Source organism: Rana temporaria, chromosome 6 (genome assembly GCF_905171775.1).
Source record: "Rana temporaria chromosome 6, aRanTem1.1, whole genome shotgun sequence".
Lineage (NCBI taxonomy): Eukaryota > Metazoa > Chordata > Amphibia > Anura > Ranidae > Rana > Rana temporaria.
In genome coordinates this window covers 183,803,374-183,820,978 of record NC_053494.1, presented here as the reverse complement: position 1 = coordinate 183,820,978, position 17,605 = coordinate 183,803,374, and the positions used below count along the sequence as shown (strand labels likewise).

General features: G+C 43.5%; 1 protein-coding gene across 4 annotated transcripts in view; it reads left to right on the top strand.

Moving 5' to 3' along the window:
- The window catches only part of GPD2 (glycerol-3-phosphate dehydrogenase 2), a 294,667-nt gene that overhangs the window by 39,911 nt on the left and 237,151 nt on the right, over positions 1–17,605 (top strand). For all 4 annotated transcript variants that reach the window (XM_040357935.1, XM_040357937.1, XM_040357936.1 and 1 more), the window contains exon 3: positions 13,296–13,467. In XM_040357935.1, the coding sequence (XP_040213869.1) occupies positions 13,296–13,467 (172 nt within the window). The remainder of the gene's footprint in view (positions 1–13,295; positions 13,468–17,605) is intronic.

The window sequence follows — 17,605 nt, the reverse complement described above, 5'->3', positions numbered from 1 at the left end:
CTTACCTGCATATCCCCAATGCACCATGAGGCCCATGGAGAGTGTTTTGGATCTTTCACTCCTGCTTATCCAGTAATAATGTGGGTCATAGTGCTTGACCTTACTGGCATGTCCAACTGCCCTCTTTGTGTATGGGCATCCTAAGGCCTCATTTCCACTGGCGTTTTTACAGCCACGTTTCTGAGCGTTTTTTACAGCTTAAAAACGCCTGTCCATGTTATTCTATGGCTTCATTCCCACATAGGCGTTTTTGAGCTGCAAGTGGCATAGACGTTTTTGAGCTGTAAAAAAAACGCGGGACCAGGGCGTTCTGAAGCTCCAGAGTAGAGCTGTAAAAACACCAGACGTTAAAAAACGCTCAAAAACGCTCAAAAACGCGCAAAAACGCTCAAAAACGCGACCGCGGCATTTTTAAAGCTGCAGCTCACAAAAAAAAATTTTTTTTTTTTTTTTTTTTTTTTTTACAAAATAAACATGGACAGGCGTTTTTAAGCTGTAAAAAAGCCTAACAACAGTGGCTGTAAAAACGCCAGTGGAAATGAAGCCTAAAGGAACACTGAGAATGAGGTCTTAAAGTACATACAAGGAAAAAAGGTTAAAGTAGGTCTAAACCACGACTGGTGCTAAAGCACTGTGTATCCTAAGCCTCTGCCATATTTTTTTGTACTGTTTTTATCCTTTTTTTTAATCTCGGCACTTCTGATCTCCTGCAGACTTTCTGTAGCTCCTTCATATCTACAACCACTTATGCCAGTGGCAGCTTCATGTCATTTCTTAGGATTGGCTTACCGGTACTTGTGCAATAAACCTCAACATAGCTACTTGGAGTTTGTACTAAAAGTATGTGAGACAAGGTGACAACACAGGAGAGTAGTTGGGAGACACGTACAAGGTGTTGTCACTCTATAACAGGGGTTGACAAATTTGCTTGGAATCTAGGAGCCAGCTAAAAATAGTTAGGAGCCAGAAAACGCACCCCGTCCCAACGAGCTTGCGCGCAGAAGCGAACACATACGTGAGCAGCGCCCGCATATGTAAACTGTGTTCAAACCACACATGTGAGGTATCGCCCCGATTGGTAGAGCGAGAGCAATAATTCTAGCCCTAGACCTCCTCTGTAACTCAAAACATGCAACCTGTAGAATTTTTTAAACGTCGCCTATGAAGATTTTAAAGGGGTAAAAGTTTGTCGGCATTCCACGAGCGGACGCAATTTTGAAGCGTGACATGTTGGGTATGAATTTACTCGGCGTAACATTATCTTTCATAATATTAAAAAAAAAGGGGATATCTTTACTGTTGTCTTATTTTTTAATTAAAAAAAGTGTAATTTTTTTCCCCAAAAAAGTGCGCTTGTAAGACCGCTGCGCAAATACGACGTGACAGAAAGTATTGCAACGATCACCATTTTATTCTCTAGGGTGTTAGGATAAAAAATATATATAATGTTTGGGGGTTCTAATTAGAGGGAAGAAGATGGCAGTGAAAATGGTGAAAAATTACATTAGAATTGCTGTTTAACTTGTAATGCTTAACTTGTAATACCAACGGCTCACCACCAGATGGCGCCAGCTCACAAAGTCAAAGCCAAGCCAAGTCGCCAGGACACTATTTCTAGTCCCCATGGCGACCTGGCGCCCGGGATTTGTCGAGCCCTGCTCTATAACCAGTAATGTCTAAACTAGGATGTTCATGACAGGATCACTAGGTATTGTTTTATTAAAGCTTTAGAACGGAGGTGTCCAACCTGAGGCCCAAGATGGCTATGAGTGCAGCCAAATACAAAATCGTAAAACTACTGTTGATTTTTTTTTTTTTTTTGTAAAAATTGGTTTTACACTTCGCGGACACATGCAGCCAAAGAACAATTTGACAGAGTCTCTTTACTGGACTTTATTAAAGGGGTTGTAAAGGTTTGTTTTTTATTTTCTAAATAGGTTCCTTTAAGCTAGTGCATTGCTGGTTCACTTACCCTTTCCTTTGATTTCCCTTCTAAATTTTATTTTTCTTTGTCTGAATTTCTCACTTCCTGTTTCTCCTCGGTAAACTTGCCCCCATCATCTGGTTACAGCCAGAACAGCTTACTGAGGAGGAACAGGAAGTGAGAAATTCAGACAAAGAAAACATAAAGAAAAAAAAAAAACATTTAGAAGGGAAATGGAAGGAAAAGGTAAGTGAACCAACAATGCAATAGCTTTAAGAACCTATTTTATAAAATAAAAAACAAACCTTTACAACCCCTTTAAGCTTAATTCTGCCAAAGAAAAATCCCCCACTCTTCACAATCGCACCTTATTCATGTCATCAGTTCTTGTGAGCAACTATTCTCAAGGATGAAGCACACAAAGGGCAAAAAGAAACCAAAATATCTGATGAGCACCTTAAGAATTCATTGAGAATTGCTACTCCATCCATCCAACCAGATATTGATGCATTCGCTTATCAAAAACTGTGTCATATATCACAATCGTTTTTTTGTTGCCCTCTTCTTTTATATAATTACAAAAATTTTAGTTTTAATACTCAGATACATTATCTACTTCAGTTACCTTGTGATCTACCTGATATTTTCTGCTCATCAGCTATCCTTATTATTAGTGTATTTTTTGCATGGCTCAAGACAGTTCCTCTTCTTCCAATGTGGCCCAGGAAGGTCAAAAGGTTTTTTACACCCCAGCTGTAGAAAATAAAAAGATGACCATTACATTGACATGCTAAAATGATTTGAGATTTTAGTGGTTGGTTTTACATATAGAAGTGTATGGGTTCACCCAACTGTCCCCCCCCCCCCCCCAAATCTGATTATTTAAACACCATGTGCATACCTGTTTGTAAAGTTTGGGAGCCATTTCTAAACACCTCTGGTGTAGACAGAATACCCAATGTATCAAAAGGAAAACGTTTCCAACAGCCAGCAGTCAGGTTCAGACTAGGGCAGAATCCTCAAAACAAGATACGACGGCATCTGGGTTAGATCCGACAGGCGTACGCCTTAGGATTTTAGATGCAATTCTTCAGCGTCCACTGGGTGGCGTTCCCGTCGTATTCCGCGTTGAGTATGCAAATTAGCTATTTCCAACGATCCACGAACGTACGAGCGGCCGTCTCATTCTTTTACGTCGTTTCCGTTCGGATTTTTTCGGCGTATGGTTGAAGCTGCTGAAGTGGCGTACACAATGTTAAGTATGGCCGTCGTTCCCGCGTCGAATTTGAAAATATTTTATTTTGTTTGCGTAAGTCGTCCGTGAATGGGGCTGGACATAATTTACGTCCACGTCAAAACAATGACGTCCTTGCGACGTCATTTAGCGCAATGCACGGCGGGAAATTTAGGGATGGCGCATGCGCAGTTCGTTCGGGGCGGGGACGCGCTTCATTTAAATGAAAAACGCCCCCTACTCGCCGATTTGAATTACGCGCCGTTACGCCGCGAGAGATACAATACGCCGCCGTAACTTACGGTCCGAATTCTTTGTGGATTCAAAGATTAAAAAAGTAAGTTACATCGGCGTATCGTATCTCGCATACGCTGCGCCCATGCAATTGTACGAGGATCTGCCCCTTGTTTTGTAAGTTTGCATCTGATTGGTTATACATCAAGCAGACTGAAGCTGACCATACATGCCTTGAATTTTGGCTATTTGCTACTGAATTGGCCACATTTGTGCCACGGGTGGTCCAGAAACCGACACTTCCAGGGGTGTCAAACTCTTGTTTCTCCTACAGTACCCAGTGGTTTCTCCTGCTGACTCGGATGGTACTAATAGACACTGTATTGATGTAAAGATCAGCAGAAGAAACAACCAACCACTGTGTGGGGACTTAGAAGATTGATGCTCAGGGAAGTGGACTGCAGCAGCAGGAGGGGCAAGTATTTACATTCTTCTTGCCAGGTACAGCTTTACTTTAAACATTCGGTTTAGTGAATCCTTTCAGGGAGGACAGAAGATCTAATTGTGGAGAACCCCATTGGGCTGAGTTCCTAAGGCCCCTTTCACATTGGCGGACTGTTCGTCCGTTTATTACAAGTCCGTTTACGGACTTGTAATGCATCCCTATGGGATCGCGTCCGTTAGCGGATGGAGCATCCACTAACGTCTGCGTCCTTCAGGATCCGGTTTTTCGGACGGAAGAAAACACTATTTTTCTTCCATCCGGCGGAACGGATCGAATGAAGACGGACAGACGGTCCGTCTTCATCCGATTCCCCATAAGGGAGAGCGGAGGAAAGACAGGGCGGCCTCTGCACAGTGTGCGGGGACTGCCCTGTACGCCGACAGCTCAGCGGGGATTACGGATGATCCCCGCTGAGCCGACGGACACACACGGAGCGGACACAAAAATGGTCCGCTCCATGTGAAAGAGGCCTAAAACTGGAGGACACACAATCTGGTGCCGCTGTTCATGGTAGCCAATCAGCTTCTAACTTCAGTTTGTTCAATTAAGCTTTGAAAATAAATCCTGGAAGCTGATTGGTTTGATGTGAATCTGTAGCAGATATTTCATTCTTCAGTTTTAGTAAATCAACCCCCTGACCTTTAGCAGGTTTGCCATTGTGCTTGCTCTATTAGTTGCTTAGTTTAAGTAGTTGTATTATGCATACAGTTCAGCGTTGGTAAAGTAACGTAGTCTTAAATATTTTGGTAAGCCTGATTTACACTCTTCTCCTTTATCTTCATGTTTAGACTGAACTAATTTTATGATGAGCCAATAATTTCCACATTAAAATGCAATGAATAAAAAGAGTTCTTGAATAAAGTAGGGACCGCCTCAGTACTAACAAATAAATTTCAATAAAATGGCTCCATCCATTAACTCTTTCATTAGCAGGTTGTTGGCGCACCCAGGAGAACCAAAGCCGCCGCCGCTGTTTAAGAGAGTAATTTGCATGAAATTCAGCGCTACACTCAAATTAATACCGTACGTGATTACAGGACAACCTGGTTGTTAATTGCCTGTAGTCTTTAAATATGCACTTCTTTCAGAAATAGACACTAATTATTAGATCTTGTTTGCTGCTACACCATAAGTTGCAAATGTCTAGGAAGGTTGGGAAATTTGCAATTCTAATGGGGCAGGAGCGCGGGGAAAATTGATCTAATCATTTAAGAAGAGGGCTGCATACAAAATGAATAAAATGTTTCCCTGAGATCAGGAAATCTTTAATGTGGGCTTATCAAACATTTGCTTTCATAAGTTCCCTTTTGTACGTCTGGTCTTTTTGCGTATTTGTGAATTCATTAACCGTAACTGCCACACGTTGTTAAGCCTTTGTAAGAAGAAAACAAGCAACATTTTTTTTTCTTTTGTTGTAAAAAAAAAATGTCTTGGTTTTTTTTTTTCTCTGTTTAAAGCGACTGCATTGCTAAACACAAAGTTTTAAGAAGGGATCTTCCTGTAAAGAAGAATGTACATAGTTGCCTCTGCTGCTGCCTACACTGCTGTAATGCAGAGACATCTTCCTGCAAACTTTCCACAGAAACCGACACTTCCAAGAGTGTCAATCTTATCATCTGTTGTTGCGCTCAGTGGTTCCTCCTGCCCACCTCTACAAAATTACTTTGTCCTATAGTTTTGTAGCATCTGGCACAGGAAACCACATCACCTATTGGGGGATGAGGAAATGAATACTCTTGGAAATGAGAGTTTCTAAATACCGTATTTATCGGCGTATACCGCACACTTTTTTGCAAAATCGTGGGTGCGCGGTATACGCCGTTACCCGCTTTCCCGCGCCGAGTTTTGAATACTGCTCCGACATATACCGAGCGCAGTACACTCGGGTATAGTCGGGCAGTTTCGGGTCCTTCCGCGCTCACGTCCTGGACGTACAGGACGTCAGCGCGAGAGTTACCGAGCATTGCCGACAATACACGAGTGTACTGCGCTCTGTATATGTCGGCGCAGTATTCAAACTCGGCGCGGGGAGGACGCGAGGATGCCGCAGAAGGACGCCGGACCCGACGAAGAGGACACCCGAAGCCGCAGAAGGACGCCGGACCCGACGAAGAGGACACCCGAAACCGCAGAAGGACGCCGGACCCGACGAAGAGGACACCCGAAACCGCAGAAGGATGCCGGACCCGACGAAGAGGACACCCGAAACCGCAGAAGGATGCCGGACCCGACGAAGAGGACACCCGAAACCGCAGAAGGAAGCCGGACCCGACGAAGAGGACACCCAAAGCCGCAGACGAACGCCGGACCCGACGAGGCCGCCGATGGACGCCACGCAAGACACCAAAACTGTAAGTACAAAAAAAACTTTTTTTCCACAGAATTGGGGGCAACTTTAGGGGTGCGCGGTATACGCGGGAGCGCGTTATACCGCGATAAATACGGTAGTTTTCAGACATTTAAACCCAAGACCCTGCATTCACTATAACTGGCCTCCCACAGTACACACAACATGGAAATGCAATTATTTTAGTAAATAAATACTGCTAAATACCTTTTCTCATCAGTATTATATAGCAGTCTTGTGACTTTGATCTGTGTCTGGTTAAAGCTTGTAGGAGGAGTTTTCATTTCCCCCTGATTGCCCTATGAGCATGCAGGACACCTGACCCTCTATCTGCACAGAGCCGATTGGCCATGTGCTGATCTCGTGCACCCTCCCATGAATAAAAAACTCTCTAGCAATACACATCAAACTGAGCATGTGCAGCATGTCCTCTAAGCCCTGTTCTATCAGGAGATATATTGGGGACTGTGGAAGAAGGGGGGATCAGAGAAGACAGGATCAAGCAGCCTTTTTAAACAATGTGGAGGATTAACTCCTTGGGTTCCACAGTAAGTATAACAAGCATGCTTTACTGCATATACAGACTGATATTATATATAACTGTATGTAGCTGCGGCAACATAGAGCATATCACACTGTGTTCTGAGTGCAAGCCGAGACTTCCTGTCTCATACCTGGAACACAGAAGAGTCTACTAGAGCGGAGCTCAGAGCAAGCAATGTATTCTATCGAATTAATATAAAGCTTCCTCTGATTGTCGGAGGGGCAGGCTGATGATGTCACAACTTTTGACTCAGCCAATCACAAGCTTTGTATTAATTTAAGAATAAATTGTTCGCTCTGAGTGGCTGAGCGCCACTGCAGTAGACTCTTCTACCTAAAACACAGTGGGCCATATTCTGAGTAAAGTTACGATGGAGTATCTCAGGATACTCCGTCATATCTCTCTTTTTTGGCCAGTGTATCTATGCGAGTGATTCTTGGAACCATTTTCGCATAGATACGCTGAAGATCCGACATGTGTAAGTCACTTACACTGTCGGATCTTAAATGTAATTACTCCGCCGGCCGCTAGGTGACGTTTACGTTCAGGTCTCATTTGTTTATGCAAATGAGCCTGATACGCCGATTCCCGAACGAATTCGCGTTGCGTAACCGTCGTTTGCGTAGGCGTAAGGTTACCCCTGCTATATGAGGGGTAACCTTACGCCATTCCCACGTAGGCCATGTTAAGTATGGCGTCGGGTCCGCGTCGTGTTTTCCCGGCGGGTACGTCGTTTTACTAAGTCGTTCTTGAATACGACTTTACGTCAGTGACGCACAAGTGGGCGTCATTGACGTTTTACGCCGAGAACTGGAGCATGCGCACTGGGCTATTTTAAGCCCGGCGCATGCGCAGTTCGTTCGAATCGGGGGCGCGCTTAATTTAAATACAAGCCACCCCCTTGGAGTTACGCGGGGATATGCCGGGCCAAATACACTACGCCGCCCCAAACTACGGAGCAAGTGTTTGGGGAATACAGCACTTGCTCCTGTAGGTTGGGGCGGCGGAGTGTAAATGGCTTACGCGCCGCCCGCCTACTTTCTTTAAGAATATGGCCCAGAGTGGTATGCTCTATGTTGCCGCAGCTACATACAGTTTATACCGCACATTTAGCACCCTCATAGGTTAGTGAGGGACATAGTTAGTTTGAGCAAGCTTTGTCAAATAAACTATATAAAGTGTGTGGAAAGATGGAGTTCTTCTTTTAAGCCCCAGTAGGGAGCAAATGTATCCGAGGAAGGTTGTGGGTGTAGTGTCCCTTTTTGCTGTTAGGTGGATTAAGTTGTTTTTAGTTGTATGGATCAGCGATGTGCAGCTTTCCTCAAGAAAAAAAAAAGATGTGTGTTATGATGGTCAGGGGTTGTGCTGCTCCTACCCTGCCCTTCCAACAGTGACTATAATACAGCTCAGGCTTTGGAAATCCTGTGAAAGCAATGAGATTCTGAGCCCACTAAACAACACTATCCTCACCAATGTTAACTGTTCACAGAGTAAAGAAGTTTTTCAATTTATTAGCTGAAGGTGTAAAACCTCATTATTAAGTTCCTATAAGACAAAACTGTGATATTTGGTGCCCTGTTTAGGAATATATGGGGTTGAGTCAATTTTATGTTAGTTGTTTGGCTTTGGTAAGATTTAAAATATTTTTATATAAATGTTTCTGTTTATACAGAATCTTTTTATATGAAATATGCTTTTAATACATTCCCAGAGCACTCTTGGTTAGCTAAATTGCACAGCAGACACTTTTTTTTCTTTTAGATTTCCTTTATCTGACTGAACGTTCAGACTAAGTGAAAAGTCCGTTATGAAATATTCATTATGTGCAAATTTCAGCTTGAGCTACTGAGTGTTATAAACAGAGAGGAGCATTGGAAATATGAAAATCGCTCAACATGCTAGATTAAAATTAAAACGGAGTTCCACCCAAAAGTGGAGCCTACGCTTATTCGTCTCCTCTCCGGTGACACATTTGGCACCTTTCGGGGAGGAGGGGGGAACGGGGACCTGTTTTTGACAGGTCCCCTTCCTCACTTTTGGGAGACCGGGCTGTGGCGAATTACGACAGCATGCCTAGTAGGGACCCGGCCGTGAAGCCGAAGGTCTACACTGCCGGGTTCCCTTACCAGCAATGGCGGCGGTAGCACCCAACCAGCTGATGTAAACATCGGCTGCAGTGCCAACTGTGCTGGACTCCAGGACAGGTAAGTGTCCTAATGTTACAACTCAGCTAAAGTATGTGTAGCTGCTGACTTTTTAATTTTTAAAGGGGCGGGCGGAACTCCTCTTTAAGATGCAGTATTTTATGTTCCTTTTTTATATACTTTAAATGCATTTTTAGTCCTAGCCAAAAGATCTAAAGACATTTTATTATGTATAAAATGACTATACATTACATTTTGAAATATATCTTGTATCTTTTTACGTTTTCCCCCCTTTTTACTATTATGATTGAATATTTGTTTTTAAAATCTATTTATTTTTCCTTTAGTTGTTTAATGACTTTTACATCTCAGGTCCTGTTTCCTATTTTGGTTTTCCTGTGACTTGTATGAAGGAGACAGTTAAGGGTCAGTTTAGGCTCAAACAGAGCTTGGCTAGCAGCATCACATCACCCGTCAAGCACAGGGCAGAGAGGATCGCAGGAAGGAATGGCAGAAGGTCATCTGTGACTTTTCTCATGCCTTGGGGTCAGGAGTCGGGGCTGGAGGAGTCGGTGTCATTGTGCTTTGAGACAAACCTGAGCTACAATAGATCCAATGTGAACATATGGTGGCCGCTCAGTTAACCCTGTGCTCTCTGTCGTAGTAAATATTGCAGGCCTGGTTGTGAAAGAAGCTTGTTTATGGCTTGTAGGCTTCTCTCTATTCATAAGCCACCTAAGCAAATAAGTGCATTTCGAATATTTTCATTTTGGCCTTTGTATATGTGAACATGAAAGAATATGCAAACGAAAACCCTGCTATGCACCTAACTTTTCTTGGTACCAAGTTTGAAAGAGTTGGATTGACCCATATGACTTCATATGCTTACCAAGGCATTTGCCAAATCGACATGAATCCACTGTGCCAAAAATAGGTGTGAACCCCAACTGAATGGCACTGTGCATCAGGATCAATTGCCTTTATTTTTAAATACACTGCTTCTTTCCACCCCCCCCTTTTTTTTCCCATCCTTTGTTACATCTCATGCCGCGTACACACGATAATTTTTCAGCATGACAAAAAAAAAAATGTTTTTCGGGATTTAGAAAAAACATAATTTTTCCAACTTCATCATTAAAACGACATTGCCCACACACCATCGTTTGAAAAAAATGCTCTAGCAAAGCGCGGTGACATACGACAGGACTCTAAAGGGGAAGTTCTATGTGGATGACGCCACCCTTGGGGCTGCTTTAGCTGATTCCATGTTGGTAAAAGACGTTTTGCGCTTTTCTGTCTGTTACAGCGTGATGAATGTGCTTACATTACGAATGGTAGTTTTACCAGAACGAGCGCTCCCGTCTCATAACTTGCTTCTGAGCATGCACGGTTTTTTAACGTCATTTTAGCCCACACACGATAATTTTTTACAACCCGAAAAACTACATAGTTTAAAACGTCGTTAAAAAATGCAGCATGTTCCAATTTTGTTTTTGTCGTTTTTCAGAACCCGAAAAATAATGTGAAGCCCACACACGATCATTTTAAATTACATTTTTTAAAAACAACGTTTTTTTCATGCCGAAAAATGATCGTGTGTACGCGGCATCAGAGCTGCTGATCTTCTGCAGCCATTTCCTGTCTCCATGTACTCCAGGAATGTGTGTATGCCATTTCTCAGCATGGTTTGCTGACAGGGACAATAGTGGGACACACCTGCATAATGTGCAATTAAATGGCCACTTGTAGTCCCCACTTGTAGTGGACTTGAAGGGGCGACACCACAGGGGAACAGTTAAGAGGCAAGGGCAGAGCATTGTCACCTTATAACAGGAAGGGCCTGAACGATTGCCTTCATAGCAGGATCACCAGGTATTTTTGTGTTGAAGTTATAGATTTGAAAAAAAAAAAAATAGAAAATTACTTTTGAAATGACATAGGCATGTTAAAGTGATACTAAAGGCAACATTTTTTTTCTTTTAAAAATAGCAAACATGTTATATTTGCCTGCTCTGTGCAGTGGTTTTGCACAGAGCAACCCTGATCCTCCTCTTCTCTGGTCCCCCGTAGGCACTCCTGCCCCCCTCCCTCCTGCTAAGTGCCCCCAGAGCAATAGGTTTGCTCCTGAGCTGCTGCTCTGCATGTTCATTTTACACACAGAGCTACGGCTCAGCCCCACCCCCTCTCCTGCCTCATTGGCTTACTGGCTTTGATTGACAGCAACTGGAGCCAGTGGCTTCCACTGCTGTCTCAGCCAATGAGGAGGGAGAGACCCAGCAGAACCGAGGCTCCGGTGCACATTGCTGGAGAAAGGTCAGGCTCAGGTATATATTGGGGGGGGGGGGGGCTGGAAAGCATAAAGATAAAAAAAAAAACCTGATGCCGCATACACACGACCATATTTAATGGTCTAAAAAAAGCAAAGTTTTTTTCGACGTGATTCTTGTCAAGCCTGCCTTGCCTACACACATGTGAAAAAAAAAATGCTTGAGCAAAGCGCAGTGACGTACAACACGTACAACGGCACTTTAAAGGGGAAGTTCCATTCGGATGGCGCCACCCTTGGGGCTGCTTTTGCTGATTTTGTGTTAGTAAAAGTTTGGTGAGAGACGATTCACGCTTTTCAGTCTTAGTGCTTTTCAGTCTGTTACAGCGTGACGAATGTGCTATCTCCATTACGAACGCTAGTTTTACCAGAACGATCGCTCCCGTCTCATAACTTGCTTCTGAGCATGCACGTTTCTTTCACGGCGTTTAAGCCTACACACAACCGTTTTTCACAACGTGAAAAACGACGCGAAAAAAATAGAGCATGTTCTAAATTTTTATGTCTTGAAAAATTCTCTGGAGCATACACACAATCGTTTTTAATGACATTTAAAAAAAAAAAAATCATTTTTCACGTCATGAAAAATGGTCGTGTGTACGCGGCATGAGCCCTTAGAACCACTTTAACCACCTCAACACTTCAGTGCTCTCACACTTTAAACAACAATTGTGCAGTCATGCATCACTATACCCTGAAATTGTTATAATTTATTTGAGGCAGATAGAGCTTTCTTTTAGTGGTATTTAATCACCAATGTTTTTTTTTTTTTTGCTAAACAAACATTTTTCTTACATTTTTTAAAAATGTAATTTTCTTCTTCACTGATGTGTGCTGATGAGGCTGCACTGATGAGGTTGCATTGACGGACACTGATAGGCACTGATGATCAATGCCCTGATTATCAGTGTAAGGAATGGACTGAGAGCCTTGCCGGTTATGGAGAAAGGACTGCCGATAACCAGCAAGTCTGTTTACAATGTGATCAGCTGTGATTGGACACAGCTGGTCACATGGTAAAAGGCCACTGTGATTGACCCTTTGGTAAAGGATACAGCAGTCACAGAGTATGCCTGATGCGCACCCAAGGGGAGAGAGACATGCTTTAGCCATCTTTCGGCTATAGCGTGGTACTGAAGTGGTTTAAATAGAAGTTTAGGGTACTTAAAAAACAAAAAACATACTTCTCTCAATGCTGCAGCGTTGCTGTGATGCTGCATCTGTTCCCTGCTGGCTTTAAAACAGAGAGCTGAGTGATAACATGACCACTGATTGCTCAGTTCTCTGTCTTCTCAGTGCAGAGAGCAGTTGCCATTCTCCGCTCTGCCCCTTCCGCACTCACTGGAGTGCCGGGCTAGAGAGGGGACAAGCGCAGCTGTCTTCACCTCTCAGCTGCCTGTGGAGAGCCAGAGCCAGCTGTCAATCAGGCAGCTGGGTAGATCCCGACAATATGAATGTGTGATCACAGATCGGTGCTGTAATACTCTTGAGTTCAGGCTTCTGATGATGCTTCCCCAGTGGGTGGATCTATGACTGTATATAGGCTCAGAGGAAGGGGGTTAAGACACGGACTATCATTTAAGCGGAAGAATAAGAACAACTATTGTTGAATGTAAATTAGGCGATTTTCGCTAAAACTAACTTCTACTTTTATGCACTTAGAGGCAGAAAAAAAAGCCAGACACCCCTAGGAGGAACGTTAAAAACATTCAGTGTGCATGAGGCCTAAGTTGTCCTGGTTCATAACAGGCTTATTTAATTGATGTGAGACACCCACAATACCCCTGGTAGCTAGAGACCATTTGATTTAGGCTGTCTAGGCATAAGAAAAGTTAAAGGGAAAAAAGAAGACCGACAAAGTATGAACATATCGTTGTGAAGTCTTAAGATCCAAATAGTAAATAGATCATAGACACACCATCCATAAATAATAATGCATTACATGGAGTATTGGATTTCTTCACATATTTCATGACCAGTTGTTTTTCATTTGTTTGGCTTTGTCACATGGTACTGAGCATGTTTTGTATTTTTCAGACAAGAATAACACACGTGAATGCAGCGGAGTTGGTCAGACAGACTAATCAGGATGAACTGCCATCCAGAGAGGCTCAGCTACTCACACTGGAAAACACTAAGGAATTTGATGTTCTGGTGATTGGAGGAGGAGCCACAGGCTGCGGCTGTGCCTTGGATGCTGTTTCCAGAGGTATAAAGCTTGGAATTTTGTCAATTTATCTTTTTTATAGCATTAACCCAAGAATACATGGACATTTTAAATTGTTAGCTTTGAAAAGCATCCTGTTCTTCAGGCATTTCCCAAGTGTTTACTAAGAACTTGGTAAGTGTGGGCAGTGCTTCGAGCAATAGTATCCCAGAGATCGCTGCATTCCACCCAGTTTTGGTAAATGTTTCCTGAGGCCTTTTAAATGCTTATTCAAGTAACCACCAGCACTTCCTGTTGCCAGACCACTTATTTCAAGAAAAAGGTTCATGCAAGATTGCATTTGAGATATTTTATACTGTACATGTTATTAACCACTTCCATACCAGGCACTTACGCACCTTCCCGCCCAAGCCAATTTTCAGCTTTCAGCACTGTCGCACTTTGAATGGCAATTGCGCGGTCATGCTACACTGTACCCAAACAAAATTGGCGTCCTTTTTTCCCCACAAATAGATCTTTCTTTTGGTGGTATTTGATCACCTCTGCGATTTTTTTTTTTTTTTTTTGCGCAACAACTAAAAAAAGACTGAAAATTTTGAAAAAAAATTAGGTTTTTATTTTTTTCTGTAATTTTTTTTGTAAATAAGTAAGTTTTCTCTTTCAATTACGGGCACCGATGAGATGGCACTGATGGACATCGATGAGGTAGTACTGACGGGCACAGATGAGGTGGCACTGATTGGCGGCACTGATGGGCACACATAGGCGGCACTGATGGGCACACATAGGCGGCACTGATGGGCACACATAGGCGGCACTGATGGTCGGCACTGATGGGCACTCATGGGCGGCACTGGGCACTCAGGCGGCACAGATGGGCACTCATGGGCGGCACTTATGGGTGGCACTGATGGATACTTATGGGTGGCACAGATGGGCACTGATAGGTGGGCACTGGGCATGGATGGGCACTGTGGGGTGGCACTGATGGACACTGTGGGGCGGCACTGATTCCCATGTTGCCAGTCAGTGCCCATTTGTGGGCACTGATTGGCATGTTTTTTTTTTTTCCAGACTTTTTTTTTGCCCCCCTTTTTTTTTGCCCTTCCCTGGTGGTCCAGGGTGGGCTTCCCTGGTGGTCCAGTGTGGCGATCCGAGGGGGGGGCTGCGCTTATAAATAATCAGCGCGAACCCCCCCTGTCAGGAGAGCCGCTGATCGGCTCTCCTTTACTCGCGTCAGACGCGATTGAGGAAGAGCCATCATTGGCTCTTCCTGTTTACATCGTGATCAGCCGTGATTGGACACGGCTGATCACGTGGTAAAGAGCCTCCGCCGGAGGCTCTTTACCGAGATCGGAGATGCAGGGTGTCAGACTGACACCCCGCATCACCGATCGCCGCGCGCCCCATGAAATCCTGCAGGACGTGCATGGACGTCCAGTCAGGATTTCAAAACCACTTCCCGGACGTAAATCGGCTATAGGCCGGGCGGGAAGTGGTTAACTTGCATAAGGCTCACTTGTGTAGACATCACATCTTGGATGTGGTGTCAAGTGATACCCCATGGTAGCCAAAATTTTGAAGGAGAGCACTCCTGTGGCCCCATCCGTATGAAAGTTCTGTATAAAAAAGAGGAAGGGCAAAAATAACCCATGGTCAGACTTTAAGGGCACAATGAACAGTGGAGAGTATACAAACTAAATTGAATAATATTTATTAAATACAGTATCTGGTACAAAAAGAACATTTGAGAGCATTAAAAAGGCACATATATAAATTGCATGATAGAGAATGAGCCCCTGTCCGTCAACGCGTTTCGCTGTTTAGCTTCGTCAGGACACATTCAGGGATTGTTGGAAAAGGAAACAGGTGTCGCTGTCTTGTAACAAGGAGGAGTCCATGAGAGATAATCTTACCCATGGAATTTTGAAATATCACATCCAATGGTATATCAGATATTATTAGCTCCCTTTGAGCTAATAGCTGGCTCCTTTGAATACCCAGAATATTTGATATACCCTTGGATGTGATATTTCAAAATTCTATGGGTACGATTATCTCTCATGGACTCCTCCTTGTTACAAGACAGTGAGACCTGTTTCCTTTTCCAACAATCCCTGAATGTGTCCTGACGAAGTTAAACAGCAAAATGCGTTAATATAAATTATATGTAGGATTACGGTCTGAAGACTAGGCCACTTCATGACCTTTAATGTGCTTCTTCTTGAGCCACGCCTTTGTTGCCTTGGCAGTATGTTTTGGGTCATTGTCATGCTGAAAGACCCATCCATGACCCATCTTTACTGTCCTGGCTGAGGGAAGAAGGTTCTCATCCAAGATTTTACAATACATGGCCCTGTCCATTGGCCCCTCAATAGGGCAAAGTCAGCCTGTACCTTTAGCAGAGAAACATCCCCAAAGCATAATGTTTACCTCCGTGCTTGACTGTAGGGTTGGTGTTCTTGGGGTCATAGTCAGCATTTTTCTTTCTCCAAACACGAGTCCCCCTCCTCAATAAGGTACAAGTACAGTCATGGCAATGAACATCTAAATTATTCAGAGAAAGATTGTGAGAAAGTCCTCGGATGAGACCAAAATTGTGCTCTTTGGCATTAACTCGACTTGCCGTGTTTGGAGGAAGAAAAATGCTGACTTTGACCAGCATAACAATGGGTCTTCCAGCATGACAATGACCCAAAACATATGTCAATGCAACAAAGGCGTGGCTCAAGAAGAAGCACGTTAAGGTCATGGAGTGGCCCAGTCAGTCTCCAGACCTTGGGCAGGTCCACAAAAGGATTACGCCGGCGTATCTATTGATACGCCGGTGTAATTTTAAATTTCCTGCGTCGTATCTTTGTTTTGTATCCACAAAACAAGATACGACGGCATCTGGGATCGATCCGACAGGCGTACATCTTGGTACGCCGTCGGATCTTAGATGCAATTTTCCCACGGCCGCTAGGTGGCGTTTCCGTCGAAATCCGCGTCGAGTATGCAAATTAGCTATTTATGGCGATCCACGAACGTACGTCCGGCCGGCGCATTTTTTTACGTTGTTTTCGTTCGGCTTTTTCCGGCGTATAGTTAAAGCTGCTGTTATGAGGCGTACTCAATGTTAAGTATGGCCGCCGTTCCCGCGTACAATTTTGGATTTTTTACGTCGTTTGCGTAAGTCGTTCGCGAATAGGGATTTGCGTAGAATGACGTCACCGTCGGAAACATTGGCTTTTTCCAGGTTAATTTCGAGCATGCGCACTGGGATACCCCCACGGACGGCGCATGCGCAGTTACAATAAAAACGTCCTTTACGTCAGGTCACAACGTATTAACATAAAACACGCCCCCATCACATCCATTTGAATTCCGCGCCCTTACGCCGCCAGAGATACACTACGCCGCCGTAACTTACGGTGCAAATTCTTTGTGGATTCTAAATAAAAACAATAAGTTGCGGCGGCGTAGTGTATCTTAGATACGCTGCGCCCGGCGGAAGATTACGCGCAGGTACGTGGCTCTGCCCCCTTAATCTTATTAAGAAAATATATGGAGGGAGCTGAAACTTCGAGTTGCCAAGAGACAGCCAAGAAACCTTAAAGATCTGTAAAGAAGAGTGGACCAAAATCCCTCCTGAGATGTGTGCAAACCTTACCTGTGTGCTTGCCAACAATTGTTTATTCACCAAGTACTAAGCCATGTTTTGCTTAAGGATCAAATTCTTATTTTACTCACTGAACTGCAATTTAATTTATAGCATTTGTTTTATGTGTTTTTTTTCCTGGATTTTTGGTTGATATTCTGTCTCTATCATTTAAAATACTCCTATGATATTTTAACTCTTTGTAAGTGGGCAAACTTATAAAATCTGCAGGGGACCAAATAATAATTTCCCCCACTGTAGCAGCATGGGGAAAGTTTACCAGAGGGACTCGGTGAACATTGGATCTTTTGTTTTACTGCAAAGGTTTGTATGCTTTTACAGATTATCTGTTCCCTTAACATTGACAGCACTTTCTTGTACTGGTCATAAATACCATAGAATGTTACCGGGAATATTACTAACTGCACTGGTATGTTATGTTATTGGTTGTTTGTGTACAATCATTTTAATGCTGTGATAATTTAATCAATAACTCCAAAGTCTGCTTGTCCCATGGCCACCATTCTATCTTAGTGTGTG